General features: G+C 52.7%; 1 protein-coding gene across 9 annotated transcripts in view; it reads right to left on the bottom strand.

Moving 5' to 3' along the window:
- IL16 (interleukin 16) overlaps window positions 1–27,847 on the bottom strand; it is a 94,537-nt gene that overhangs the window by 20,908 nt on the left and 45,782 nt on the right. For 4 of the 9 annotated variants that reach the window (XM_040493482.1, XM_040493487.1, XM_040493483.1 and 1 more), the window contains 8 exons: window positions 20,173–20,281; window positions 16,477–16,619; window positions 14,963–15,073; window positions 12,306–12,420; window positions 5,899–5,972; window positions 4,965–5,181; window positions 4,455–4,572; window positions 1,825–1,957 (listed from right to left, as the gene is read on the bottom strand). In XM_040493482.1, coding sequence (XP_040349416.1) covers window positions 1,825–1,957; window positions 4,455–4,572; window positions 4,965–5,181; window positions 5,899–5,972; window positions 12,306–12,420; window positions 14,963–15,073; window positions 16,477–16,619; window positions 20,173–20,281 — 1,020 coding nt within the window. Of the gene's footprint in view, window positions 1–1,824; window positions 1,958–4,454; window positions 4,573–4,964; window positions 5,182–5,898; window positions 5,973–12,305; window positions 12,421–12,769; window positions 12,788–14,962; window positions 15,074–16,476; window positions 16,620–19,472; window positions 19,592–20,172; window positions 20,282–27,847 lie in introns of those variants that run through there. The other 5 variants (XM_040493488.1, XM_040493481.1, XM_040493490.1 and 2 more) reach the window with 5 other exon arrangements.

Genomic DNA, 27,847 nt, shown 5'->3' with positions numbered 1-27,847 from the left:
CCCTGACTCCAACTCCACTGCCCTCTCCACACGGGACCCCAGAGCGGCAAGAGTCGCTGAGCCCGCCTCCTTTCCTTCTGTCACCCAGAGCTGTAGACGAAGTCCTTGTTCACCTGAGTACGAAGCTTGCTTCTCTCTCGGGTGCTTCTCCTTCGTCTAGTGCCACCACGGAACAGAGCTGGGCTCGAGCCCCACTACACCAGCTGTGTGTAGATCTGCTTGTCAATCTACCTCTGTCCTGTTTCCACGGGGAGTTGGGAGTCTGTTAGCTACAAGCGCAGGCTTTGAAGCCTAGCATCTTCCTGTAGAAGCTCCACCACGGGGCGAGTTCCTTTTTCCTTTCTGAGCCTCGGTGCCCTCCTCTGTGAACTAGCAGGGAGCATCATACTGACTTCAGAGGGTTCTTCGACAACTAAACGCTATTGCGCTTGTCACGTCTTTCAGCAAATATGCCTGATACACTCAAGGATTCCATAGTGACTATCACCGCGTCCCCAAAGGAACCCCAGCAATGCCCACGGTGTCCGCTCCCAAGGCTCCCTCCAACCTGGGCTCCGCTTCTCAGCCATTATCAGCCCTGAATCTCACCGCCTACTGGACACCCCATGGGTACCTCAATCTGCTTACGCCCACGTGAGACCGCTTCCTCCCTCCCAACCCCCTCCTCCTTCCCTTCTCGCCACTGGGGGGTGCTGTCGCCATCGCTCGGTCTTCCGATCCCCAAACACCCCAGTCATCCTAGACCCCTGTGCCCCAGGCTAATCAGCCAACAGTACGACCAATTCTTCCCCAACTGCCTCCATCCCTCTGCCCACATCTACTGTGAAGTTCAGGCCCTCACCATCTGGTTCCTTTCTCTTCCAAACTCCAGGATATACCCACCCCCCACCCCGTCCTCCAGGGCACAATCAACAGTTAAAACAATAAAATCTTGCCTGCTTCCGATTCTGTGTCTCCCTAGCTCTCTGCCCCTCCCCCACTCACGCTCTGTCTCTCTCTCTCTCTCTCTCTCTCTCTCTCAAAAATAAACATTAAGAAATTTAAAAATTAATAAAATAAAATCTGAACATTATTACACGAACAGCCACACACCCTCCCCTCGCTCCTCACCCCCCGCAGAATGCCACGCACGCTCCGAAGCATCCCGTGTGACTCCCATGCCATGCCGACCCGTACCCTTAGCCTCTCCACCTGCGCCCGCACCCCAGCCCCACGCTCCTTCCTTCCACGGCAGGTCCCTTCCTGACTCTGTCGCTCCACGGAACGACCTTCCTCAAATCCTCTGCCTGGAGACAACTAACTTCTGGTAATTCTTGCTTTATGAATTACCTACCTACCTTCATGCAACCTTCCTTCCTGTCTCCCTCTTCTCCCTGTCTTCCTGTATTGTAATTATTTGTAGGTCATCGTCTCCAGCCAGACCCTGAGCCCCAGAGACCGTGTACCATGACCGTGTACCATGAACTTGTTCATCCCTGTATGCTGGGGTGCGCAGCTCCCGACAGCCGCATAGTGAGCGGGTCCCTACTCCATGCACGGATGAATTGGCCCCTGGCCTCCACGTGCAGGGATCCTGGGTCTGTATTTTCCTGTCCGAGAGCTTGTAACCAGCTGTAAGAGCTTCCCTAAGCTAATGCCAGTTGCCTCTGGCGTCTAGGAGTCGGCCAGTGGACCCCCGCTGCATTCACTCGTTATTACACTTGGAACAGGTTCTTGGGAATTCGGGTCCAAACCCAGAGGGCATCACCCACGTTCATCCATTTCTTGTCCCAAGTACGGAAAGAGTGAGCCCGGGAGGAAGAAGACGTCCCGGTGGGGTGTTACCTGTGGGTCTGGATGCCGGCTGACGATGATGGGGACGGGCCCAGGACTGCAGTGACTCAGGATCGCGTAGACTTCATTGAGCGTCAGGCAGTGCACAGGGGAGTCATTGATTTCCACGATCTCGTCCCCACACCTGGGAGAGCATACGCGGGAAGCCGTCAGCGAGCTAACCCTCGTGGCGTTCGGACGCTCCCTTCCCTGACGCCCCACTCAGGGACTTCGCTCTCTGACGGGACCTAAAACTTACACCAATAAATAGAGCTCCTTAGCCACCCGACTGACATTCAGAGCAGGACGGACCAAGGCAGTGCACGTTCACTCCTCGCTGTGCGACCACAGCGTGGGGGACGTTTCATACCCATCTCGTGGGTCAACGTGAACAAAAGTTGATCTGAACCTTCCTCTTCATCTTCCCCATTAAAGTCTGTCTAACCGAGATGGGGGGTGTAGGTTAACCCGATTTAAGCGATTAACCAATGAACTGTGATATAAGCAATCACATCCTCTCCTCGGGCCTCACTGTTCCCATCTGTAGAATGGTTAGGAGGAAAGACGGATGCTTTGCGCTAACAGGTAAAGAAGATATAACTGGGCTGGGAGCAGCGGAAGCCCTTGCAAAAAGAAGGAAGGAGAGAAAGCATGGAGTTCATTGTCATTGGAAGATGGGGATCGAGTTATGGAAAATTTAGGTGTGTCCTGTTACCTATCCAGAAAAAAAGAAAAAACACAAGGGAGGTAGAAAACATAGGGATGTATCCGTACTTGGAGGATTTGGGCAATCCAACCCCCTTGTCTCGGAGCTGGGGAAACCGAGGCACAGAAGGTGAAATATTCTCAATAAGACCTAGCTTAGAGTTTAAAAAAAAAAAAAAAAAAAAGGCTTCTTCTAGAAATAGCCATGTAGTAAATGTTTTAGGCTTTGCAGTTCACACCCTGTTGCAATGACTAAACTCTGATGTTGTGGTGTGGAAACAGCAGATGTAGACGACGTGTCAACAAATGAGCGTGGCTGTGTTCCGATAAAACTTTCTTTAAAAAAACCAACAGGTGATGGGCCCCAGTTTGCTGACCACTGGTCTGGCGGGTTATCAGCCCAGCGGGGATCGGAACGCAGGTCTCCAGGGCTGAGTTCGCCGTCCCTCCCGCTGTGGTCTGCCGTCTCCCGTCACAGTTCCGCTCAGCCGGTCCCCCTTCCCCTTTGCTAAGAAAGCACGCATTTTGGGGGCACCTGGGTGGCTCAGTCGGTTGAGCATCCGACTTCGGCTCCGGTCACGACGTCACGGTTCGTGGGTTCGAGCCCCGCGTCGGGCTCTGTGCCGACAGCTCAGAGCCTGGAGCCTGCTTTGGATTCTGAGTCTCCCTCTCTCTCTGCCCCTCCCCTGCTTGTGCTCTGTCTCTCTCTCAAAAATAAATAAACATTTTAAAAAATTTAAAAAAAAAAGAAAGTGCACATTTTCTTTGATGTAACTGAAGACCACCGCAGAAGCTTCCAGAACAATCCCTACCCAGCTGCAGGTCTAGGGGGGAGGACTCTCTGTCTGAAGGGATTAGGGCGAAGGCCGTTGTGGTGACTGTGCAGTCATGTCCCAGGTGACAACATGGCAGCTCAGCAAACGGCTGTCGCCGTCCTGCATGTGACAACAGCAAATCTGCCTCGAATCTAAAGCACCGTCGAGACGGCATCCCGAGCAGGCCTTGCCCTTACACGGACTGCAGTGGTGGGAAAACCTTCAAAACTATGACCAAACTCTCCGCAGAGAGCAAGCCTCGAACCCAGTGAGAGAAGGGACACGCGAAGATGCGTGAACCGGAAATATCGTGACAGGTGAAACCGGGGTCAATGGCACCGAAAGCCAACTCGCTTACTGGAAAGGAGATTCAGAATCGGGCATCTCTTAGAAGTTATCTGCAGGGACGTAGGTCTGGAGCGTCCGCAAGGATCTGGTTTACACCATCAAGAAACGGAGTTAACACTACTGATTTGCTTCGTAAGTGAGCGTCTTTCTCCACACAGGGTGCACAGGCAAACCTCCTCGGGGCTCCTATTTACGTCACCGTAAATCCTGTGCTACTTAGATCTGAATCAAGGTGTGTTCACTTCCTGTTTCCCTTTCTGGACCGGCATTCCCTGAGATAATGCCTGTTCTTTTCTTTTTTCTTTTTTCTTTAAGGACAGGGCAAGGAGGAGAGCCAGAGAAAGAGGGAGAGAGGATCCCAAGCGGGCTCCGTGCCGTCAGCCCAGAGCCCCACGTGGGGCTCGATCTCACCGTGACCTGAGCTGAAATCAAGCGTCGCACGCTTCACCGGCCGAGCCCCCCAGGAGCCGCGACAATGCCTCTTGAACTGCAACGTGCACACAGATCCCTGAGGGTCTTGTGAAAAGGCGGGTTCCGCCGTGGCAGGTCTGGAGAGGGGCCCGAGACGCTGCATTGCTAGCAAACTCCCGAGGGATCTCGCTGCCACTGGTCCGGGGACCACAGCTGGAAGAACGAGGCTCTGAGCCACGCTTGGGTCATTCTAAATATCTCGTCTCCAAATTACCCTGCTGCCTTCTAAGGAATTCCTTCCCCCAATGGAAATCAGGGCTGTTGTTGTTATTGTTGCTTTCAAACACAGAAATGAGGACATACCAGAGCCGTCCATCCAAGTGTGCCACAGACCCCGGAGAGAGCGTGTGAACGAAAATGCCGGAGATGCACTGGAAATAGGGCACACTGCACAGGCCGATGCCCAGACCGACGCCAGCCTCTGGAAGGCAGAGCAGGAGGGAGGGCGGGGGGCTCGGGACCGAGCGCGAAGGACCTCGGCTCCCCTGCCACGGTTAAGAACGACGGTGCTCAAGGAGGGGTCCCCGCCCCAGACCTCACGGCGTATTTCGTTGTGCCCGCAGCCCTGGCCCCGGTTCCCATGTGTGGTGTCGCCTTGTTGGGGTATGCTCTGCCCCTCGCCCCACAACCCCAGGCTGAGCGTGGACGGTGCGTCCTGGGCTTCTGCAAACAGAGCCGCGGGCCTCGCTGCTCGACGGTGGCTGCAGAATCTGCTTGTAGGCGACAGACACCCTGTCCTGTCTCGGAAAGTCTTGGGGGGGGGGCCCCCCGGTGGCGGGAGACCCAGGCAGGAGGGCAGGGGCACAATCCCACCTTTCTGCAGAGAGACCTCCACCATGACTCTGTAGTTGGGCTTGGCCGTGCTGGGGGGGGCGGCGGGGCTCCCCAAGCCAAAGGGCCCGCTGTCCTTGGTGGCACAGGTGCTGGAGCTCAGGGAGCGGCACAGCGGGGGCGACAGGTGGCTGCTCGGCGAGTGGGGTGCCGTCAGGCGCGTTCTCACGGTGAGGGTCAGGAGCCCCTTTTTGGCTTGCTGAAAGGAAGGGACCATGTGTCGCAGCGCTCAGCAGCTGTGTGAGCGTGCGTGTGCGTGTGCGTGGTGTGGAAGTGTGTGTGCATATGTGTACGGTCTATATCTGCACGTATACACAGATACGAAACATCGTATATGAAACATACACACGTGCATACATGCGCCAGATGGGATTGAACTGAACTGATTACCCAGAGACTTAAAGCATCTTTTAGTGACTGCCTTAAAACTTAAAACAGATTTGGGGCGCCTGGGGGGCTCAGTCGGTTGAGCGTCACGATCTCGCGGTCCATGGGTTCAAGCCCCGCGTCGGGCTCTGTGCCGACGGCTCGGAGCCCAGAGCCTGCTTCGGATTCCGTGTCTCCCTCTCTCTCTGCCCCTCCCCCACTGACACTTTGTCTCACTCTGTTTCTCAAAAATAAATACATGTAAAAAAAAAAATTTTTTTTAACTCAAAACAGATTTGTAAATCTATCGGCATAACTACACTGAGTGTCTTCAAACAGTCCTATAAATCTTCAGTGGTTGAGACACGCCCGCAGCAATCTGATAACACTCTTATTTCCGGAGCTGGGTCTTTTTTCTCAACCCTGTGCCCAGATGAGCACCAGCGGGGCGCCCCATGAGAAGGACCCCACAGTTTGAGTCTGCGGGTTTGAATGGAGGAGGGGGCCCGAAACCCCAGGGTCTGGCCATGTACCGACAACGAGCGGTCACCTTGAACTTGCGCAGGGCGTCCTGGTGTGTTAGTCCGGCCATCGATTCTCCGTTGAGCTCCAGAATTTCATCCCCTGTTGGGAGAGAGAGAAATCATAGTAGAGACGCGTGTGGCCCATGGGGGGCGGGCGTGTATGCAGCCCGTGGGGAAGCCTTCCTCGCCCGGGACTCTCCCCCCGGAGGCAGGCGGGCCCCAGCTCTCTGAGGCCCCTCCAGGGTCCTCAGCTGGCACACAGGCCTGGCCTGACCCATCCGCTGGCTTTGCCCGCCTCCCCCCTGCCTCCCTGACCCTCCCGCCAGGTGTTCCCACGGCTCATTTCCTGATGCAACACCGCCTGCCTTTCTCAGGATGTTGTCTGCCCTCAGGGCCCTTCTCCCACCTTGTTCACCTGCCTCGCTCAGTCTTGCGGTCCTGCCGGCTTAATTTCCCATGTGTCCTCACGGCACCTGTGTCCACCACTAACCATCACAGCTCGGCCCCGTGGGTGGGTGGTGACCAGTGACCAGGGGAAGACTCTCCCCTCCGGGCAGGTCGCTCCCCAGCCAGGGGATTTGTCTGATCAGACGGTGTGTCCCCAGGGCCAGTTCTGGGGAGGGGGGACCTGCCCGGTGCTCAGGACACGTGAGAAGGAGGTGATGCTTCCAGAATGCCACATAGCCCCGTTTTGCAGAAGAGGAAAGTGAACCCAGAGCCGTCCCAAGCCACCCGGTGAAGAGAATGAGGAAGCTGGCCCTTTCACTGCGAGCCGCTCCCTCACAAATATGCCTAATAGACCCATTTTTTTCTGTATCCTGAAGTCCATCTTTATGGGGACGGAAAACCAATGTCTCCCCTTTACTGAATGTGCTCAACAAACGGGGAGCGTTTGTTCTGCGTTCAGGGCTGCGCTGGGCGCGTCGGACGCCCTGCTCGTCACGCAGCCGTGCGGTCTGGTTGTTAGTAGGTGCGTCTGCGGTCACCTCACTATGGTGCCCTCGCAGACAATCCAACCCTCTTCCCCGGTTGTTCGAAAGGTGGTTCTGCCTTTGCCTCTGAGAGTCGGAGGCTCCACTGCGATGCCCCCGGGTGCTTCCTCACCCTGAAATGCCGTGCCTTAAAATGATTCCGGAAAATTCTTAGCCACTGTCTCATTGCCCTTTCGTTCCCCTCTTTCACGCTGTTCTTTCTTTCTAGAACGCGTCTCCCCTGTGGGCCTTCTCGCCCACCCTCCCTGTTTCTCTAACACTCCTATTCTTCTCCACGGCTCCGTGCAGCCCGCCGGACCGCTTCCAGCTCCCGACTCGCCTTGTGGCTGTGCTGTGTCTGCTGTCGACACGTCCACTGAGTTGACAATTTCAATCACGTGCCTTTTGTACAAGTTGCTTTTTTCACCACGTTCCGTTCTTTCCTTGTTGTTCATATGCCCTCTCTTGCCTTTTCAAAGCTCTCTTTAAACACAGTGATTCTAAACAAATACAAAAATTCTAATGCAAAGGGGTAGGTGTATTTACAGCATTATCTACAAGAGCCAGATTGTGGAAATGGCCCAAGTGTCCACTGATAGATGAGTGGATAAAGAAGATGTGGTGTATATACGATGGAATATTATTCAGCCATAAAAAAAACACGAAATCTTGCCATTTGCAACGACCTGGATGGAGCTGGAGTGGATAATGCTAAGCGACATAAATCAATCGGAGAAAGACAGATACAGAAGCATATGATTTCGCTCATGTGCGGAATTTAAGAAACAAAACAAAGAAAGAAAGAAAAAGAGAGACAGGCCAAGAAACAGACTCATAACCGTGGAGAACACACTGTTGGTCACCAGAAGGGAGGGGGGTGGGGCCCGGAGAAACGGGAGACGGGGACTAAGGAGGACACTTGTCGTGACGAGCACAGGGTGACGTATAGAAGTGCTGAATCACTGTATTGCACACCTGAAACTAATATAACACTGTAAATATTATATGCACTGCATTAAAATGAATAATATATTCATGCACATATAATAATATATGCACTGAATTAAAATGAATAAATGCACTGAAGTTAAAATGAAAACTTAATTAAAAATTGCATAATACAAAACCATAGTAATTCTACAGTGCCTTTTAGACTGCTGTGTGATCTCAGGGTTTTGAGGGCTAGCACTCGGGTCGGTTATTCCTGCCAACGCTCATCAACAAGGGATATTTCCTAATGCCCTGTGTGCTCTTTGTGTCGAGCTCCCTTTTCCGGGGGCCAGTGTTTCTCTGGGGTTTCCCAGAGAACCCCAAGAGGCAGTCCAGAGCTTTCACTGCTTCGGGACAAGTGTTGACATTAGGTTCTCGGCTTGGAGCATCCTGCACTCGGTAGAGACTATAAACGTGGCCAGAACACTCCCACACGACACGGGTCCTTCTTTTCCTGTGGGAGATGTCTTTTCCTCACACCCAAGAGCCACAGGCAAAGGTAGGTTTGCTCACTGCTTCCCTGGGGCCCGATGGCCTTCCAAGAGGGCAGCTCGTGAGGCTTCACACGGACCCACGGCCATGTCCCATGTGGGCAACTAAGTCCGGGTCCCTGGCCCTTCAGCCCTTTGGGCACCAGTTCCACGGGCCATCACACCCTCAACTCCTAAGACTGCCGTAGATTTAAAGTTTCCATGTGCCACGTTACCCAGCATGTCTACGTGTCGAAAATCAAGGGCGGAAGTGGGCTGGGGACAGGATTCAGATCAGCGTCACCTGTGAGGTTGCCAGAATTGGACCAAAAATGAAAGAATCAGTCCTCGCACTTATGACAGTCCAAGCTGAGTGGAAACGGACAAGTTTTTAAAATAACTAAAAAAGAACTATTATGTCGGAAGGAAGAATACACAGAGGACGTATTTCAGAAATGGTCACCGTTCCTCCCCTCCTCATGGGCAAGAGATTGGTTACGGAGGGTGGAGCCTAAGTGATCGCTGGGTGTGCCATTGGTTACAGGCTGGGTGTGCAACATAATGATTTGACAATTACATACATTACGAAATGTTCAGCAGGGTGAGTGGACTCACCCTCTGTCATCACCCAAGGTTACTACGATATCATCAACTACACTCCCTAAGCTATACTTTCATCCCACGACTTCTTTCTTTTGTGACTGGAAGCGTGTCGTCTTCCCCATCACCTAATCCATCCGTCTGACCTAATCCCGCCCCTCTGACGGCCACCACTTTGTTCTCTGTGTTTACGAACCAGTGTCTATTTTTGTTGTTATTGTGAATCACGTGGCATTTTGTCTGACTTCTTTCGCTTAGCATAACACCCTCTGGATGCATCCACGCTGTCACGAATGGCAAGATTTCATTCTTTTTGTGGCTGAGTAACAGCCCACTGTAGACATACACCACACGTTTGTTATCCGTTCGTCTATCGATGGACGCTTGAGTTGCTCCCATAACTTGGCCGTTGTAAGTAATGCTGCAACACACAGGGTGCTTATATCTCTTTGAATCCGTGTTTTCATTTTCTTTGCGTAACTACTCAGAAGTAGAGCTGCTGGATCACAGGGTACTTCTCTTTTTAGTTTTTTGAGGAACCTCCGTGTTTCCCATAGCGGCTGCACCAGGTTGCATCCGCAACCACAGTGCACGAGGGTTCCTTTCTCTCCACATCCTCACCAACACTTGTTTCTTGAGAAACGACCATTCTCGGTGACGTGAAGGGCTGAACTTCCCTCGCGAGCCCCGACAGAACTACTCTTTGGACAGTCCTGGTCCTCGTTGGGCCATATCTGGTGGGAAGCGATTAAACTAAACCTTACACAACCGTTTCTTTCGCAAGCAGAATACAAATAAAACATCATTAGCCTTGATCTGTGCTCCAAACTTTTGTTGCAGCTGGATGTACCCCCCATCCAGTGGCAGATTCTAGAACTTTACTTTGAAGGAGTGACAAACGGTGATTGTGTTAATCATTAGAGGCTAGAATCAAGGACTGCGGTAGATTAGCTGAACGTCTTTGCCACCGAATTTTTATGATTGGTATTAACGAAAAGGGGAGGGGAGAAAAAGAAGTTTGACAGGGCAGGTTTGCAGAAAGAAAACAAGACACAGCACACTGTTTCCTGCCACCTCCACTCAACTCCCTCACTTTTTGTTTTAAGTAAAGAGAAGTCCAAAACATAACCAAACAAAATATAGTACATTCTCAAGATTCCGATGCCCCGTTTCTCCCTTTGTCTCGTTGATCCCTTTTCTTTCCCCGCCTCTTGACTTAGCTACTCCCCCCTAGAGCCTGCCTCCGCCCTCCTCTCTTCCCTCCCTCCTTCATCGGCCCTATAACTCAAGTGTTTTCCAAGCGTCCACCACCCCCAGTCTACACCCAGCCCTCCTCCCTCCCTGGGCTGGAGACAGTGACACCGCCTGCTGGACAGCGCCACCTGGTGGCCGCCCAGAGCCAAGCCTCTGCCTTGGCCTTTTTCCTCCTCCGTGTATGTCCTGCTCCAGGTTAAGTTCACTAAGACCAGGAACACTTTCTCGGACCCAGGGAGGCTGTCTCATCTGCACCTGCCTCCTCCCAGGAAGACAGGCTCAGGCAAGACCCTTAAGAGCTGGAGTCTGGCCCTTAGGACAGCCTCTCAAAGGGCTTCACAGCCTCTGGGCTCTTGCTGGCCCGTCTCATCCTGCCTTCTGCTTCCCGAATCACCTGAGAACCCTGGTCATAGCTGGTCCCTCCCAAATTATAAAAACCTTCAAAGGTTCCCCACTGCCTCCCCGATAAAATCCGGAAGCGGAAGCGTGCATGAGGTTGGGGTCGGCAAACTTTTTCTATGAAGGGCCAGGTACGGCCGCACGCCCTCTGCTCAACTAGGCAACGTTGCACAACTACGCAACACGGCTGTCGTGAACACAAAAGCAGCTTCAGACAACAGAATGAGCCGCGAGCATGGCTGAGTCCTCGTAGAGCTTGTCTCTGGACCCTGAAATTTGCATCTCATTCGGTTCTCGCTTGCCACAAAGACTTGCAAATTCCTCTGACTTTGCTCAGCCACTTAGAAATATGGGGTCCGGCACGTATGCTTTTAGGGATCCACCCAAAAGATACAAAACGACAGAACCGAAGGGGCGCACGCACCCCAGTGTTTACAGCAGCGCTATCAACGACAGCCAAATTATGGAGAGACCCCGAGTGTCCACCAACTGATGAACGGATAAAGGAGATGTGGTCTGTGTACACAACGGAATATTACTCGGCCGTCAAAAAGAATGAAACCTTGCCACTTGCCACGATGTGGATGGAGCCAGAGAGGAGTATTACGCTAAGTGAAATCAATCGCTCAGAGAAAGACCAATGCCAATTGATCTCGCTCACGCGTGGAATTTCAGTAACAAAACAGACGAAAATACGGGAAGGGGGGAAGGAGAAGGGAGGGCAACAAACCGTAAGAGACTCCTGAAGACCGAGAACAAACTGAGGGCTGCTGGAGGGGGGTGAGGGGGGGACGGGACAGATGGGGGATGGGCATCGAGGAGGGCACCCGTTGGGATGAGCACCGGGTGTCGTGTGTAAGCGACGAGTCACTGGGGTCTACTGCTGAAGCCAGCACGACACTGCGCGTTAACTCAGTAGAATTTAACTTCAAAGAAAGAAAAGACACACGAGAACCAGTCTCTGTTTGTGAGCAGGATGAAAATGGGCCGCGGGCCTGAGGTCCCCGGAGTTTGCTATCCCTGCCCTAACCAAGGTGGGTCCTTACCGGTGGCTAGGCTCCCAGCGCGACTCACAGAAACTGTCCCGACAGGGAGGGTGGGGACACCGAGGTCACCTCTCTTAAGCATCCCGCGGCCCCCCCCCCCCAGTGTCTGGCCTCACCTGCCCCTGAATTTTGACCCCTAGTTGAAGTTTGGGAGTGTCCTCGGGCCAAGCCTGTTGGCCAATACTCCCAGCATGATGGAGGGGCCCTCAGGAGGCGGCTCTGACCCCCGGGGACGGCCAGGGGCCTGTCCCAGACGGGAGAGCGGGCTGGCCATGAGCTCCTCAGAGGAGGGATCATATCTGATCAGCCTGTTTCTGGAGCCGAGAACACAGCGGGCTTACAGAGGACGTTCATCAGATGCATTAGAAGCACAGGGCCTGTCGCCCCGTGACTGTGAGTCGGGAGGGCAGGAAAGAAGGGAGAGGGTGGCGGGGACACCAGCAATGGAGGGGGGGGCCTTGGACAGGAAGGGAGGGGAGGCAGACACCTCGGCCTTGTGTCCCAGGCTGGCTACGGGACCTGGGCCGTGGGCAGACACACCCAGCACCGTGCCGGGCACGATGGAGCCGTCGGGGACGTGTGCCGCGGACCCCAGAATCCACGCCGGCCGAATTCTGTAGGCTGAAGGCACGGGCTGCCCTGCGCTGTCTTCTGCGGGCCAGTGACCCCTCAGACGTCACCCGGCGAGAGACGAGAAACCTACCTTCTTGGAGCCGTCCGTCCGCTGCCGCCGCTCCCCCCGCAAAGATGGTTTTGACGTAAATTCCGATGGGGCCATAAATGCTGTCCCTTCCCCCGACGATGCTGAAGCCCAGGCCCTGGGGGGAAGAAGAGGAGACTGGCATTAGGGACGTTCCAGGCCGAGCGCCTGCCCCAACCCCCAACCCTCAACGAAGGAGCCGGGGAGGAGAAAGGCGCCCTTGGTGTCAGATGCCTCGGGACCTCACAGGGGAATGGGGGTCCTCCAGGCCGGACCGGACCGTGTGGGGCCTGGGGCTCTCACACAGAGTCTGGTGTCCCGACACAGAACTTGTGCCATGGCCGGAGAATCCCAGACGGGGCCGAGCCCGGGGTCTGCCCGTCTGGCTGGCAGCTCGGGGCACATCACTTCCTGTCTCCGAGCCCTCGCTTAGCCCCTTGTAAGATAATGCTCATAACCTTACTCACAGGATTGTGTTAGAAAATCCAGTGAGGGGCGCCTGGGGGGCTCCGTCAGTTGAGCATCCGACTCCGTCTCAGGTCACGATCTCGCGGTGCGTGGGTTCGAGCCCCGCGTCGGGCTCTGTGCCGACGGCTCGGAGCCTGGGGCCTGCTTCCCATTCTGTGTCTCCCTCTCTCTCTGCCCCGCCCCCGCTCATGTTCTGTCTCTCTCTTTCTCACAAGTAAACAAACACTTTAAAAATCTAAAAAAAAAAAAAAAGGAGGAGGAGGAGGAGGAGGCCTGGGGGTCAAGAAGTGTTGGGTCACTGTCCAAGTTCCACGGCCAAAGAACCAGGCGCCCCCGGGGAAGTCCTGGGGCTTCCCAAGCCCTCAGTGTCCTCAGCCAGAAAACGGAGATGCTAACAGGGCTTTCGTGAGCATCAGAAGAGACATTGCTTGCAAAGCCCTCGGCCCAGCGCCTGGCCTTGTGGTAGCTGCCTTCTTGTCTGATTCGATTTGACTCTTCCTCAAGCACTTAGGGATCCTTCTGACTCTGCCTCGTCTTCCTCCTGAACTCCCCCCACCCCCGACCCCAGTCCAGGTTGCCACCCGGGACACGCGGCCTTCCTTCCATGGCTGGGTCGTGCGGGTGGACGGTGGGAGGCCCGCCCGGCCTCTGAACCCACCGCCCTGCCCTGCACGCAGGCCTCCCGCACCGAGTGGCCCGCCTCGCTCGGTCCCCGGGCCCCTGCGGCCCGGCTCAGTCCACCCAGAGACACGGAATGTGGATTTAGTGAATGTGCCTCTTACAGACACCGAGATACGTTAAACCATCTTCGGTGCTCTTTGCGCTCTTCTGGGCAGGGCCGACAACTGAAAAGCCAACCATGTCTTAAATACCTTCCACCGAAATCCAGGCAGGGGTGCAGGGTGGAAAGCACTGTGATTTACTAGCCAGGAAGTCGGGCCGTTAGGAGAGAAGTCAGCACCGGAGAGGATTTCTCCTTTGTAGGGAGAGGACCGGTCAGGTCAGCATCTTGTGCTTCGTCTTACTCACCGGTCTGCTGTGCTCCCGGGAGCGGGAGGGGGTGAGAGCCGGGGAGGAAAGACCCAGCGTGAGGAGACCCCCTCCTCTGACCAGAGCAGAAGTAGCAACAGCCCTTTCCCCCCCAGGCCACGTGCCAAAGTTATATTAGGTGGATTTGAAAAAAAAAAAACAAAAAATCGAAAACAAATCATCTGATTTACTTGGGCTCGTCTGGGAACTTTGCAGCAACTGCCCGTGTCTATTCCGGAATGTTCTGGAAGCAACGCAAAAGACATTCGGGATGCCCCCCTCCCCCCCCCCCACCTCTGCCTCGTCCCTCCCTTCAGGATTTCTCAGTTGTGGGGCAGAAATCGGCATGAATATATCCACCTGGGGGACACACATGGCCTGGATGTGTCCTCCCCAAACTTCAAAGACTGCAGCCGTTGGGAGGTGAGCAAGTCGTATTGGTGGTGCCCTCGGGATGGATGAGAGGCCCTTATAAAGGAGACCCAGAGCGCTCCCTCGGCCCCCCACCATGTGCCCTGTGCAGACACAGAGAGAAGACCCCGTCCACGAACCAGGAAGCCGGTCCTCCACACACAGCAAATCTGCGGGCACCTTCATCTTGGACTCTCCAACCTCCGTAACCACGAGAATGTGCTATTTAAGCCACCTCGTCTGGGTTTTTATTACAGAGGCCTGAACCAACAAAGACACGACGTCAATGATTTGAATTTAACTGTCAGGTAAAACTAACTTCTAAATAGTTTTTGGTGTTTACTTATTTTTGAGAGAGAGAGAGAGAGAGAGAGCGATCACAAGTGGGGAGGGGCAGAGACAAGGAGACGCAGAATCCGAAGCAGGCTCCAGGCTCCGAGCTGTCAGCACAGAGCCTGACGCGGGGCTCGAACCCGTGAACAATGGGATCATGATCTGAGCCGAGGTCCGATGCTCAACCGACTGAGCCACCCTAGAACTAACTTCTAAAAACATCACCCCAAAACCAAGTTGGCGAGCAGTTGCCCTGCGGTGGCCCACACAGGGTCCCCCCCAGCCCCCCACGGGTTCATCTCGACTCTCACACCCGCAGCCAGAACCCCCATCCCTATCTGCCTCCTTCCCTGGACGGGACGGCTCGTCAGGAGCCGGTGTCCATCCGGCAGCTTCTGTTGGCAATGGCCCTCGCTCACCTTGGCCTGGCCCTTCATCAGCACGATGTTGGAGATGACGGAAGCCTGGAGGCCCCCCGAGGGCTGTGCCAGCTGAGCTATGCTGAGCGACCGGGTGGGTCTCGAGCTGCCCTGTGGGAAGGAAGGGGTTGGGGAGGCGTGAGCCAGGGGAACAGCAGCACCCACCTCAGGGGGCAGGGGGGACCCCAACCCTCTCTCCGGGGGGCCCACGGCAGCAGCCCCGAACTTGGTCGACGAGGCACGGTGGGAGTCTGGGGGGGCGGGGGGCTGCCTTCAGTGGTCCGGGGCTTTCAGCCTTCTCCCTGCAGCTGGAAGCTATAGAAGGCTTGTCCACACAGCAGGTGCAGACTACACGACAGACCACAGCGGCCAAGAACGACGCATCCTAGAACCAGGGTCTCCAAGAATGCCCTCCCCAGACTGTGTCCAATTCAAGACACGCGTACCGAGCACCCCCCTTGGGCCCGGCATGGGGTGGTGGGCAAAGAACCTGAAGATTTTAAAATGCGGGGCATAAATCCCCAGGGAGGCAGACAAGCGACTTGCATAAGAGAAGCTGAGTGTGCCAAGGAGACGTGCACCCCACGTGCCTCGGGAAGTCTCCCCCGCCCCCCACGGTAGGGAGGGTATACAGCCCGGACCATCCATCAGACTCTGGGGCCCTGCCGCCTGGGTTCCTTTCCTGGCTGGTGACCTTGAGGAAGCGACTCAACCACTCTGTGCCTGTTCTGTTGCCTCTTCTGTAAAAGCACCTGAGCCGACACGGTGCTGGGGACAGAGGCGCCGGGTGGTCCTGGGGGCAGCCTGAGTCCCTGCCGTGCAGGGCCCGGGGCTCGGGGACACGGCAGGAGGGGACGGACACTGCTGGGCTCCCGGCCCGCACCCCGCACCCGACGTGGGAAGGACGCGCAGTGTGGGGCCCACGGGGCTTGGCTCGAATTCCACCTGGTCCCTTAGCTTCTGAGACATGTGAACTCAGGCCAGCCGCCAAGTTTCGTCGGCGTGAAACGGGGCCGACGCTACCTTGGTTTCTAAGCCTGTCTTATGAATTAGAGGCACAGGGTGCAAGGCAGGTCCTGACACCACGGGGCTAAGAGCGCGGGTGTTGGCGTCCTGGAGGTCTGACCCTGAGCCCCCGGGCTGCCTGCCCTGGTTGATGCCCCCTGGCACGCGTGCCCTAACCTGTCCCGGGATGGCTCCTCACCCACCCCCTGGAGCCCCGGTGCAGAGGGAGTAAAGGGTCCGCAGAAGGCCTCAGCTTCCGCTCACATGGATCGTCAGCTCCCAGCCGCACACACAGGCAGTGGCCGCAAGGGCCGGCTCGCAGGGCGCTCCGCGATCACCGTTCCCGGTGAGGGTCTTTCTGTGCCCGGAGCTGCCCGCTCCCACCAGCCAGCCCCTCTCGTCGGTAGTGCTGGGACAGGGACAGGACCCCACCGGCTGGCCTCCGCAGCCACGGCCAAGCCCGGGCCCCTCCCGCGTCCCCTTCCCCGGCTCCCTCCCTTGGTTCTTACCGCAGACTTTCCCGCTGGGCAGTCCAGCTGCTGAGAGAGGGACTTCCGGCTGCCACACAGGGGGTAAGGCTGCCTGTCCGTGCAGGCCGCAGAGCTCTTTATCGTGTGAAAGTCGATCTCCCCTGTGCAATAGGGATTAACACCTAAACCCCAGGGAGGAGGAAAGGAAGAAGCCGTCTGTGCCCTCAAAGCACAAAGGTCAGCGGAGAACACCCTTGGGTCCACCCCAAAGCCTTGGCCTCTCCAGCCCCACCCCAGCCCCACCAGCAGGGCAGCCCCAAGGCCCTTCTCGATCCCCCTGTGAGTTCAGATCAGCAAGGACGCAGGCCCCCAGGTCGGGACAGAGCAGGGGCCCCGAAGCACGAGCTGGTCTGAAAATGACTAGTGGGCATGCTCCAGCCACAAGGACATCGATGAAGGTCAGCATCTCAAGTCGATGGGGAAGTGGGAGGTGCTGAACGCAGTCAGACACACAGCCATCGATTGAGTTCGTTGACAATGCGGTTACGAGAGCCAATGCAAAAGCCAAAATAACTTTTGAAAGGGAAACTACATATTGTGGTGCTGGTATAATAATAACATGAGTTTGTAATTAAGGGTTCAGTTGAAATATGGAATGGAAAAATCAGCGGGGAGGCAGACTAAGGGTAAGTAATTCCACTTTCCCGGGGGAGGTCGGGGGAGGGCGACTTGGAAAATGCCATCTCAAATATTCATCAATTAATGACACCCAAATGATTAGCTAATTGATCTTGTGTTAAGGAAACCAGAAGTGCAGCTGGAAATTGAACACATCTCCCAAATCACTGCAAAACTCGAACACACACCCCGAGCAAGAGGCAGGGAACAAGGAAGTGACGAGTGACCAAATAACAAAGCGTAGAAAGCAGGTAAGTGAACGCAAACGTTATCCGTGAAACCAGCACCGATGGCGGGACATGTCTCTCTAAAAACGTTGCCCCCGTTTGCTTTCGAGATCTTACCGCGTATTCTTTGCAGGACATAAAACAAACGAACAGTGAAATGAAAGGCAGGCAGAGACTGGTCACCCATAAGCAGTGCTGGAACCAAGCAGCCACTTATAATAGCATTTGTCTCGGGGCCCCTCGGTGGCTCAGCGGGTTAAGCGTCTGACTCTTGATTTCAGCTCAGGTCATGATTCCAGGGTCTGTGGGATCAAGCCCCATGTCGGGCTCTGCCTGTGCTCACAGCGTGGCACCTGCTTGGGGTTTTCTCGCTCCCTCCCTCTCTCTGTCCTCCCCCCCCCCCCCGCCCCGGCACATGCCCTCTCTCTCAAAAGAAAGAAAAAAGAGAAAAAAGCTTTTATCTAGATTCTTGCTTCATGTCAAACAACAAACATTACTGATGGGTATAGTAGGCATTTTTTTTTTTAAAGGCATATCGTTTAAAAATGAGAAGGAAATACAGCCCAATATTTAGTAGTGATTTCAATAGTTCTCTGGACGTGGAAGAAACTTTAACATGATTAGGAAGGAAAAAAATATATAGATGTGATTATATAAAGGTGTCCTTATCTTTTTTTTAAATTTTTTAACATTTATTCATTTTTGAGAGAGAGAGGGAGGGAGCATGAGCAGGGGAGGGGCAGAGAGAGAGGGAGACACAGAATCAGAAGCAGGCCCCAGGCTCTGAGCTGTCCGCACAGAGCCCGACGTGGGGGCTCGAACTCACGGACCGCGAGTTCGTGACCTGAGCCAAAGTCGGGCTTAACTGACTGAGCCTCCCAGGGGTCCCCCAGAGGCTCCTTATAAACTAACAATATTACTGATCACACCAATAAAAAGAAAAACAGGTAGACTCCCCAAAAGCAAATGAGTGAACCAAGAGACGCTTAGAGTCGGCTGTGTGGAGGGACTCCTTCCACCTGCTCTCGGGGCCAGAGCACCGGGCAGGTCAGGTGCCAGGTGAGGCGGAGGGAGGGGGAAGAAACACTCGGGAGCATCTCCTCCGCCTCCAGTCCCCTGGTGGCGCTCCTCGAGGACTGGGCTCCCCCAGCAACCTCAGGGCCAGGGGCAGGGAGCAAGCAGGGCTGGGCTCGCGGGCATGCGGCCTGTGAAGTCAGCCACGCAGACTCCCAAACGCAGAGGGAGCCTTGGCTTGATTTCTAACGCATCCATTTTGAAATTCTTAATAGTTGAACAGGGGTCCCACGCTTTCATTTTACGCTGATCCCCACAAATTGTGTGGCCCTTCCTGGGTGAGAAGTGGGCTAGAAAAAAAGCAGAGGAAGCAGGAAAAAATCTGCAGAAAAATATACATTTTTAAATTTTAACACAGTGTGGGCTGTGATTGAAGAAACAGGTGCTCGTACACATGACTGGAGTATCGGCTACTTAAAGCTGGCAGCACAGATCAAAATCTAAGGTGCGTTTTCCTTTCGAAACTCCGTTTCTAAGAAATGATTCTAGGGGGCGCCTGGGTGGCTCAGTCGGTTAGGCGGCCAACTTCGGCTCAGGTCATGATCTCGTGGTCCGTGAGTTCGAGCCCCGCGTCGGGCTCTGTGCTGACAGCTCAGAGCCTGGAGCCTGTTTCGGATTCTGGGTCTCCCTCTCTCTGACCCTCCCCTGTTCATGCTCTGTCTCTCCCTGTCTCAGAAATAAATTTTAAAAAAGTAAAAAAAATTTTTTTAAAAAATTATTCTAAAGGAGGCAACAAGCAAAAATGTATGATTAAAAACAATGTAAGTATCAGTCCAAAAATAGGAAATGAGCTTGGGGAACAACGTTTTCGATGGTGCATCCTGCGGCAGAATTATATGCGACAGAGTTTAAGGCACTTGCCCAAGGTCACATAGATAATGAGCTCTGGGAGCAAGTGTGAGCTCCAAACCCTACAACGCGTCCACTGCCCTCTGTGTTTTCCTCAGAAAATCATCACAGACGCAAACAGAATTTGAAGTACAGACTCAGCAATGCTGATAATCTTAGTGGAAAACTGAGAATAACTTAGCTGTCTAACGGTAGGGAGTTAGTTACCTAGATCGGGTACATCCGTACAATGAAATACGAGGCACCCACTGAACATGGTGTGTAGGAAAGAATTTCCAGGGACCCGAAGCCACGTCATGCTGTGCGTGAGCACGCGTGTGCGTAGTCTATAGGCATACGCAGGCACAAAAGGGAAATAACAAAAATGTTAACATCGATCATCTCTAACGGCGGCGTTTGGTGTGGCTTATCGTTTCTTCATGCCCTTCTGCGTTCTTCAAACGTCCTCACTTTGGATTACGGCTATTCCATTTATAGCAACCAAGAATCATGGCGGCCACCAGCCTCAACTCCCCTCTTGTGACAGATGAGGTGATGGAGGCCCCAGGAGAGCAAGTAGCCTTCCTGAAATCGAGGAGCCCATCAGAAGACAGAGTGGGAGGAAACCCTTTGTGTTTTATCCCCTATAACGGGTCTCCCCAACACGGCGCTGGAGTCCAACTAGAGGCAGAAGTGTCGAAACCATAGAGAGCGCCCCCCACCCCCGCCCCACCACCACCTCTGGCTGGCCAGGATGTGCACGCGCAGTGACAGGTGGTCACAGAGAGGCAAGCCGACCGCAGCCGGGTTTACCCCAACCGGACTAGCAGAGACCAGCCCTTCTCCAGATCTCCCCGCGTCACTCATATTCCCGGTCCTCAGCGACAGCGAGGCTCCGCTCCTGAGGACAGTTCGATGACGCACTTACTGGTCGAGTTGCTGCGTGTCCTTTGGTGACAGGCTTTGGGAAGCTGGCAGTTACTACTTTGCGGTTCTACTTTCCCAGACTTTTCTCGAGAAGAAGTTGCGGAAGCTTCCTGCAAAACAGTTCCCACCGTTTATTCAGCGAGTTCGCCAGAACAGAAAAAGGTGCACAGAACACCAAGGTTTTGACACTGACATATGGACGGGCTTGTGGGATTGTCTGTCTCCCCTGGTAAATTATAGGATGATGGCAGACGTATAGACTCATTGCCACCCGTTCATCCATAGCTTCACCCATCAATTAATAAAAATTGAATGATAGATATACCGCATAGGTACTGGACAAAGGCAACCGATGTCTAAACACCATGTCAGCCGTTACGTGTCCTTTCTTTGTCAAGTGTTGGGGAAACAGGTGTGAACGAGCCAGACAGGACATGGATCCCAGGGCAGTGCTGTCCTCGTGAAGGAAAAACAATGGGGAATAAACAAACGAGAGTGACAGATCATTACAGAGAAGGGCAAAGGTGGTGGAGGAGAGAACTCAAGAGAGACCCAAAAGGGGAGCCTAGAAGGTGGTTTCAGAGAAGAGCTCAGGTCCGTTCCTGTCGAATCCCGTCCAATGAATGTTACAGGAATAGGTTTTTAAATATGGAACCATCCACGCATTCTTGAGAGTATTGTGATTTTCCTATATTGCTGATTTCCATCCCCGAAGATTTAACTGAGGGCTTTTAAAATCAACATTCTCGAGTTAAATTCGGTTATGGCTCTTGCTGTATTGGTCACAGTTTCCATGCTCCTTTCTTATGCTAATAATTTGGAGACCCTCCCTTTGTGCTGAGTTTATAAGCAATATGTCAAACAGTACATCCTTGGGCTCATTTCTCCGTCAGGGTGAATAATGAAACCGAAAACATAAGTCTGGGATTTTAGGGACAGAGAGATAGAGGCTGACAACGAGGTTAATGGTATTAATGATTTTACTTCCCTTCCTAAGTGTTTTTATATAACGTTATTACCCACAATGATCTTGACTTAATTCTTGAATTATGCTGGTTTCATTACTCGGTACCATAATTCTTGAGCGTGTGCGTGTGTGTGTGTGTCTGTGCGGGTGTGCTTTTTCTCAAGAAAGTTACACAGATGGAAAGCTCTCGGAATATTTGCGTGTCTGAGAAGGTTATGTTGTGGTCATCACGCTTAAACGATCGGCTGAGTGTAGAATCTTCGGGTGTTTGTTATTAGATCTGGAAACCACAGTTGGTGCAAATGCTCCCTGGGATTTAGTGTTCCAGGGTGGGGATCTGTTAGGGGCACCTGCCACCTCTCCTACCCAATGTGCCCGCCGTTCCTCGAAGCCAGCCCCGTCAGCGCCTGGCTAATGTCGCGTGTCCGGTGTGTGCGTGGACTTCCAGCACCTGGCACATTTCCCAGGGTGGAAGGAACACCTACTGTTGCCTCTCGCTTTGGACCCAGCGACCCAGCCTCCCCTCCAGCCCCTGGCACCGTGAGCTGGCGGGCTCTGGGGATCTGCCTCACTCACTTTCCGGGTGTTTTCTTCCCGCGTGGTCAGCGGCAGGCTAATGAGCCCTTCCCCCGATCCAGTGCCACCTGCGCTACGTCATCCAGAAAGTTCTCATGGGTTCCAGAACACGGTGGGCCCCTTTCCGTGGCTTCCTGTTCTGACACGCATCTCTCCCTGTTTGTATGTATATTCTTTGAATTGGGGTACAAATTTCCAAGAGGTGGGGAAATTAATAAAATGTCCTCTGCAGCCCTTTGGAGCCAGGAGTCCACTCCCGGCCTTTTTGATGTTTAAAATTGAATTCGGTTCTCACCCAAGTTGGATCCTGTAAGGGACCACCTACCAGTTCCCCGTTGTTTCTCGTACCCATCGGTGTTTAATGCCAGACCTCCTCTCCGTAGCTTTCTTTTTCAGCAGCAGGTGGTGCTACATGAATCCAAACAAAACTGCCTTCTGTAATGAGGCTCCCCTGAGAATTTTCCGAAGGAGGCAGAGCACCGCTTCTATGGAAGGTGGCTCGTGCATTCGAAGTTTTGAGACTCCATATTTCTAGGACCTAGCATAATGATCTGTTCTTTGAATCAATTGCTTCATGCGATAGGATGTTCTAAAGAATATTTCTTAATTACAAGAGTCCCTGAGGCTTCATCCTAATTCTAATATCAAGACTCCCTTCCTACATTATCCCCCCTTCTCCATGCTCCCAGTGAGACTATGGAAGTAAATAATAAAATGTGACTTCAGTAGCTCTCTTGCCTTTGCTGAATGTAGAGAAGCCTAGCAAAACAGCCGATATGTCTCCTTGTCCAAAGTGAAGCCGTATTTGCAAAGTACCTTTGTAATGTGGGTTCCCCCCAAATTTCTAATAAAACGGAGATAAGTAAGTAAGTGAGGTATATACAAACACGAATCCTCATCGTCTTTAAAAATAATGTTTATATAGATTGGAAGAACAAGCGTTGTTAAAATGCTTATCCTCCCCAAAGCAATCTACATATTTAATGCATCCTTATCAAAATACCAACAGCATTCTTCACAGATCTAGAACAAACAAACCTAAAATTCGTATAGCACCAGAAAAAAACCCTGAATAGTCAAAGCAATCCTGAAAGAGAAAACTGAAGCTGGAGACCTCACAATCCCGGACTTCAGGCTGTATTACAAAGCTGTAATCATCAAGACAGTGTGGTCTTGGCACGAAAGCAGACATAGAGACCAATGAAACAGCACAGAAAACCCAGAACGGGGTCCACAACTATATGGTCAATCAATCTTTGACAAAGCGGAAAGAGTATCCAACGGAAAAAAGAGTGTTTTCAACAAACGGCGTTGGGGAAACCGGACGGCGGCATGCAGAAAAATGAGCCTGGACCGTTTTCTTACACCAGACACAAAAATCACCTGAAAATGGATGAAAGACCTAAATGTAAGGAAGCCATCAAAATCCTAGAGTCCTAGAGGAGAAACTCTGCCTCCCCCAACCAGAGCTGTCTCAGACGTAGGTGGCAGGCGGTCGATCCCTTGCCTCTGCCACGGAGCCAGGCTCTGAACTAGCCGGAGGTTCTCACAACTTGCATCTACCCAGGCACCTGCCAAGCTCCCCGAAGTTGTGTGAACTTGACGTGTTTCTCTCTGACACGGCTGTGGGAGTAGCTGACTCACTGGAGGGCTACTGCGGGGAAGAATGGAAATGTGCTACCACGAACAGAAGGTGACGCCCAAGAGACAATTTTCTATTAGACGTGTGAACAAACCACCAACAACCAAAAACAGAAACGACACGGCCCCTAAAATTCCCCCAAGCAGAGGCAGTGCATAAGTCCTGCGGACTTTCTATCTCCTGGATGCCAACTGGGATCCAGCACTCATCCACACTCTGGGAGTATTCCAAGGTTTTGTTCATTCTTTTTCATCTGTACAACTGTGAGCTTAGTGGTTTCTTGAACAGAAATGCACTGTGGGAGAGTGGGTAGAGCGTATTACCCTGGGCTTTTCGTCTAATTGTTTGGACTCAGTTTCCCCCTTCGTAAGCCAAGGAGGTCAACTCAACAGCCTCCATAATCGCTTTCAGCTCCATGCTTTTGAATGCAACTGATGGCTATGTTTAAAGATCTAAAGGGCTACTGTCCTCTCAGAAATGATCACATGTTAGAAGGTCACTCACAAGAACAAAATATCTTTCCTTGGCTCCCAGGGGCGCATGGTCACTCTTGGGCAAGGATGTCCTGGGTGGAGTGGTTTCTCATCAAAGGAGTCTCTGTGGGATCCCCATGAACATTTGCTCAGTACGGCGCCCTTCCAACACACAGAACAGAGCCCTTTTGTTCCTGCTCCCAAGGTGGGCCTCCCCTTGGAGCTGAGGACTTGTCACTGAGGTCAGGGGCTAGCAGAGACATCTCAGACACATTTCCCCTTGTTCCTATCAGAGACGGCAGCATCGAGCAGCAGCTCTGTGGGTAGCGTGCCCATCGTTAGCTGGCCTACAGTCTCTACGTTGACCAGTCCCACTGGCGCCTGAGTGCGGAATGAGGTAGACTGGCAGCTACCCGTCTTTGAGGTATTTTTCCCAACAATGAAGGTCAGCCATGTAACTTCAAGAGTTAAGCAGCCAACCCTCAAATATGGAAATACCCCACGACCCCCAGAAAGTAAACCCAGGATGAATTTGCAGAGTTCTGGGACACTGTGTCCTATAAAGCGAGATTATTCTGGAGACGAAACTCCTCCCCAGGGGCTAGAAGGGTCCGTTGCTCTCTTAGGGTCACTGATCTTGTCTGTAGATCCCTGATTGCTGGCAGAAGGTTCATGCTTCTGGAGTTTGCTGACTGCCTCCCACGTAAATATGAGCCTTTCCATTTTTTCTTTGAACTGAAACACCATAGTGGTTCCAGTCCAAGGCAACCACAAAATATAACCCTACTGTCCTCCAGATCTGAGGCTTGCTTCCGGTGGTTGGGCTGATGACAATTCAGCAATAGGCTTTGATCTGTAAGTCACAAGGATGAGCAACTAGGCCTGGCACAGCAGTTCTGGGATGGTCGTGTGGGATGCTGAGGTCACACACCTCCTGACATGGAGAGGAAGGGTAGGAACCAAAAACCTAGGGATCCTTCTCAAGCCCTCCTGTCCCTATGACCTCAGTCACCTGTATTTCTACCTTTCCAAACACCCCAACATGCCCATTCTTGTTGGCTATGCCCCAGTTCAGAATACACCCCCTACATTGGAATATACAAAGCCCTAGGGACTAGAAAGGGTATTTTTGAAGAATATTTTTAACAAATGCGGGCATCTGAGTGGCTCGGTCAGTTAAGCATCTGACTCCCTCTCAGCTCAGGTCATGATCTACTGGGTTCGTGGGATTGAGCCCCATGGTGGGCTCTTCACTGATTGCACAGTCTGCTTAGGATTCTCTCTCTTCCTCTCTCTCTCTCCCCCCCTCCACCCCTCCAATGCTTTCTCTCTCTCTCTCTCTCTCTCTCTCTAATCTATCTATCTCATCTCAAAAAAAACTTTAAAAAAAATTTTAAAAGAATATTTTTAACAAATAGCTCTGGGACAACTGGATATCTACATGAAAAAGGATGAAGCTGGACCCCTTTCTTACAACACACACAAAAATTAACTCCAAATGGACCATAGACCTATGTATGAGCTGCAACTAAAAAACCTCTTAGAAGAAAACACAGATCCTTATGACCCTGGGTTAGGAAAACACTTCTTAGACATGAACCAAAAGTAAAAGTGACAAAAAAAAAGTGTAGAAAATGGGCTTCCTTGGAATTACAAAATTTGTGCTTCAAAAGACGCCGTCAAAGAAGTGAAAAGACAACCCACAGAATTGGAGGAAATATTTGCCACTCATACGTAGATAAGGGACTTGTATCAAGCATATATAAAGAACTCCTACAACTCAATAATAGAAAGACAAATAATTTCAATTGTTTAAGTGGAAAAATGATCTGAATAGGTATCTTCCCAAAGAAGTTACACAAGAAGCATCTGAAAAGATATTCGACTTCATTACCCATCAAGAAAATGCAAATCAAAACCACAGTGAGGAGGCGCTGATTCAAGCTGGCAACTAGAAGGATCCTGAACTCACTTCCCCCAACAGACACGTGAAATCTACTGCCACATGTGGACCAAAAACAAAAACCTAAAAACTGGCAGAGAGACCGCTTTACATCAGACAAATGAGAGAGTGGGGGGGGGGGGTAGGAAAGTCTGAGACACAGTCCCATAAACCCACTCATGAGGGGGCGACCCACAATCAGGAGGGGGCCCAAAACTTTGAGCTTCCCACTGAGGAGTGAAGAGTTTATACCCGCCACATCGGACACCCCAACTTTTAAGGCTCCTGAGAGATAAGCCTTCAAAACACCTGGCCTTGAAGAGCCCTGGGGTTCATGCCCCCTGGACCCCTGGGGTTGTGGTGAGCTGAGGACCAGCTGCCATCAGGCTGGCGCACACCCATCGCCCCAAGGCCCAGACTTTACGCGAAAGACACTCATTTTTTTAATTTTAAAGCATTGGTCTGAGGGCCAGGGGTCTGTGGGGGTCCAATCAGGGGACAGAACTGGTGGGCACCCTCTTCCCACCCCATCTGCCGCCGGGCACTATTTTTCCTTCTTCTTTCTCTCTTTTCTCTTTTCTTTTCCTTCTTTTTTCTTCTCCGTTTTCCCTTTTCAGCAGGTGTCACCTCTGTGCTCCCTCTGTGCAGAGAGAGAGGGAGAGACAGACTCCACGCTGTCAGCATAGAGCCCGACATGGGGCTTGAACTCATGAAACCTTGAGATCATGACCTGAGCCTAAACCTAGATGCTTAACCGACTGAGCCACCCAGGCGCCCCAAAAGTACGTTTTAATTGGGCGAATTGTATGGTGTGTGAGTTATATCTTAATAAAACCATTTCAAAGTACTGTTCATTTATTCATTCGTAATATCCCTGTCCTCCACGGCTCCTCCTGCCGGCGTGATGTTGTAAACATGCAAACGCTATTCATGAGGCTGACTGAATGTCTGGTGGGTCTGCCTCTGACAGGGTCAAGGTCAAATGTGAGCTCCCCGGCGCCTCGTCCTTGCCCCCAGTGAGCCACACTCCCTGCCGTGGACCCGCTGCGTCCTGTCCCATCTTGCTGCTGCTTATCCTTGCTCCTGGTCCCTTTTCAAGAGTAAGTTTAGGCGTCATGCCTCCGTAGTGACGTCTCCATGCAAAACAGCTGCCTCCAGAACAAATCCAGAACTCTCTCTGCGAAGCAGACCCAAGGAAGTCTTCAAAGCAGGAAGGCACTGAGGTGGTTGTCGGCCATTGTTTTAACGCCTGGTAGGACAGCCCTTCATCACATGCCTGTTTCACATGATAACACTATGTTGTCTAGTTAACAAGTGATGCCTCCCTGCTAGCTGTGTAAGAGCTCTCCTAAATTTAAAAACTTTCCCCCCCCAAAATTTGAATATTCTTCTCCCCAAACAGGGTTTATATTTCCTCTCACTTAATAGAAATGCCTTCCGTAGAGTGTTGTCGTATCAGGTCTAGTGGGATGGTCAAAAGAATTAAATGAACTAATGTAAGCAAAGCACCTGCGTCGGTGACCAACAAGCACCCCAATTTTCCAAACAGTCACCGAGTAGTGCCAATCTGTTTCCCAGATAGTCCTCCGTTCACATCCTCCTCTTCAGAGACTGGAAATACGCTACGGGAAATAACTGGAAAAAAAACGCACGAACGTGCGTAGAGATATGTCCACCTCGCTGTCGGTGGGAGAAGGCGATGGTGAGGTGGCACCTAGGGTGTTTTGGCAGTAACCGGTCACTTTGATCCTTCTGCTAAAAACAAGTCAAAGGGTTGGAGGGGATGGGAAACAGCAAATACCGGTGAAAATAGCAAAGGAGTAAAAACACCTAAGGGCCACACAGTGAACAGAGGCTGCCCCTCAAGTTTCCTGGCAGGTAAGCAGCCCAGAAGCCGGCTGAGGCCCTGCGATCATTTTATGAACCGGCTGAACTTGAACTTCACCTTCTAGAGCTTTATGGGATATCGGGAGCAGAAGGGAAGTCCCGGCTTCTTCTCAAGATGTGAAGCTTAATAGGACGCAGAGGGAGCGGGGGGGGGGGGGGGGGGGGGGGGGGGGGGGGGGGGGGGGGGGG

The sequence above is a fragment of the Herpailurus yagouaroundi genome, unplaced genomic scaffold (assembly GCF_014898765.1).
Source record: "Herpailurus yagouaroundi ecotype Mexico unplaced genomic scaffold, PumYag 185, whole genome shotgun sequence".
NCBI lineage: Eukaryota > Metazoa > Chordata > Mammalia > Carnivora > Felidae > Herpailurus > Herpailurus yagouaroundi.
Note: the sequence above shows the minus strand (reverse complement) of the source record. Positions and strands in the feature narration are given on the sequence as shown.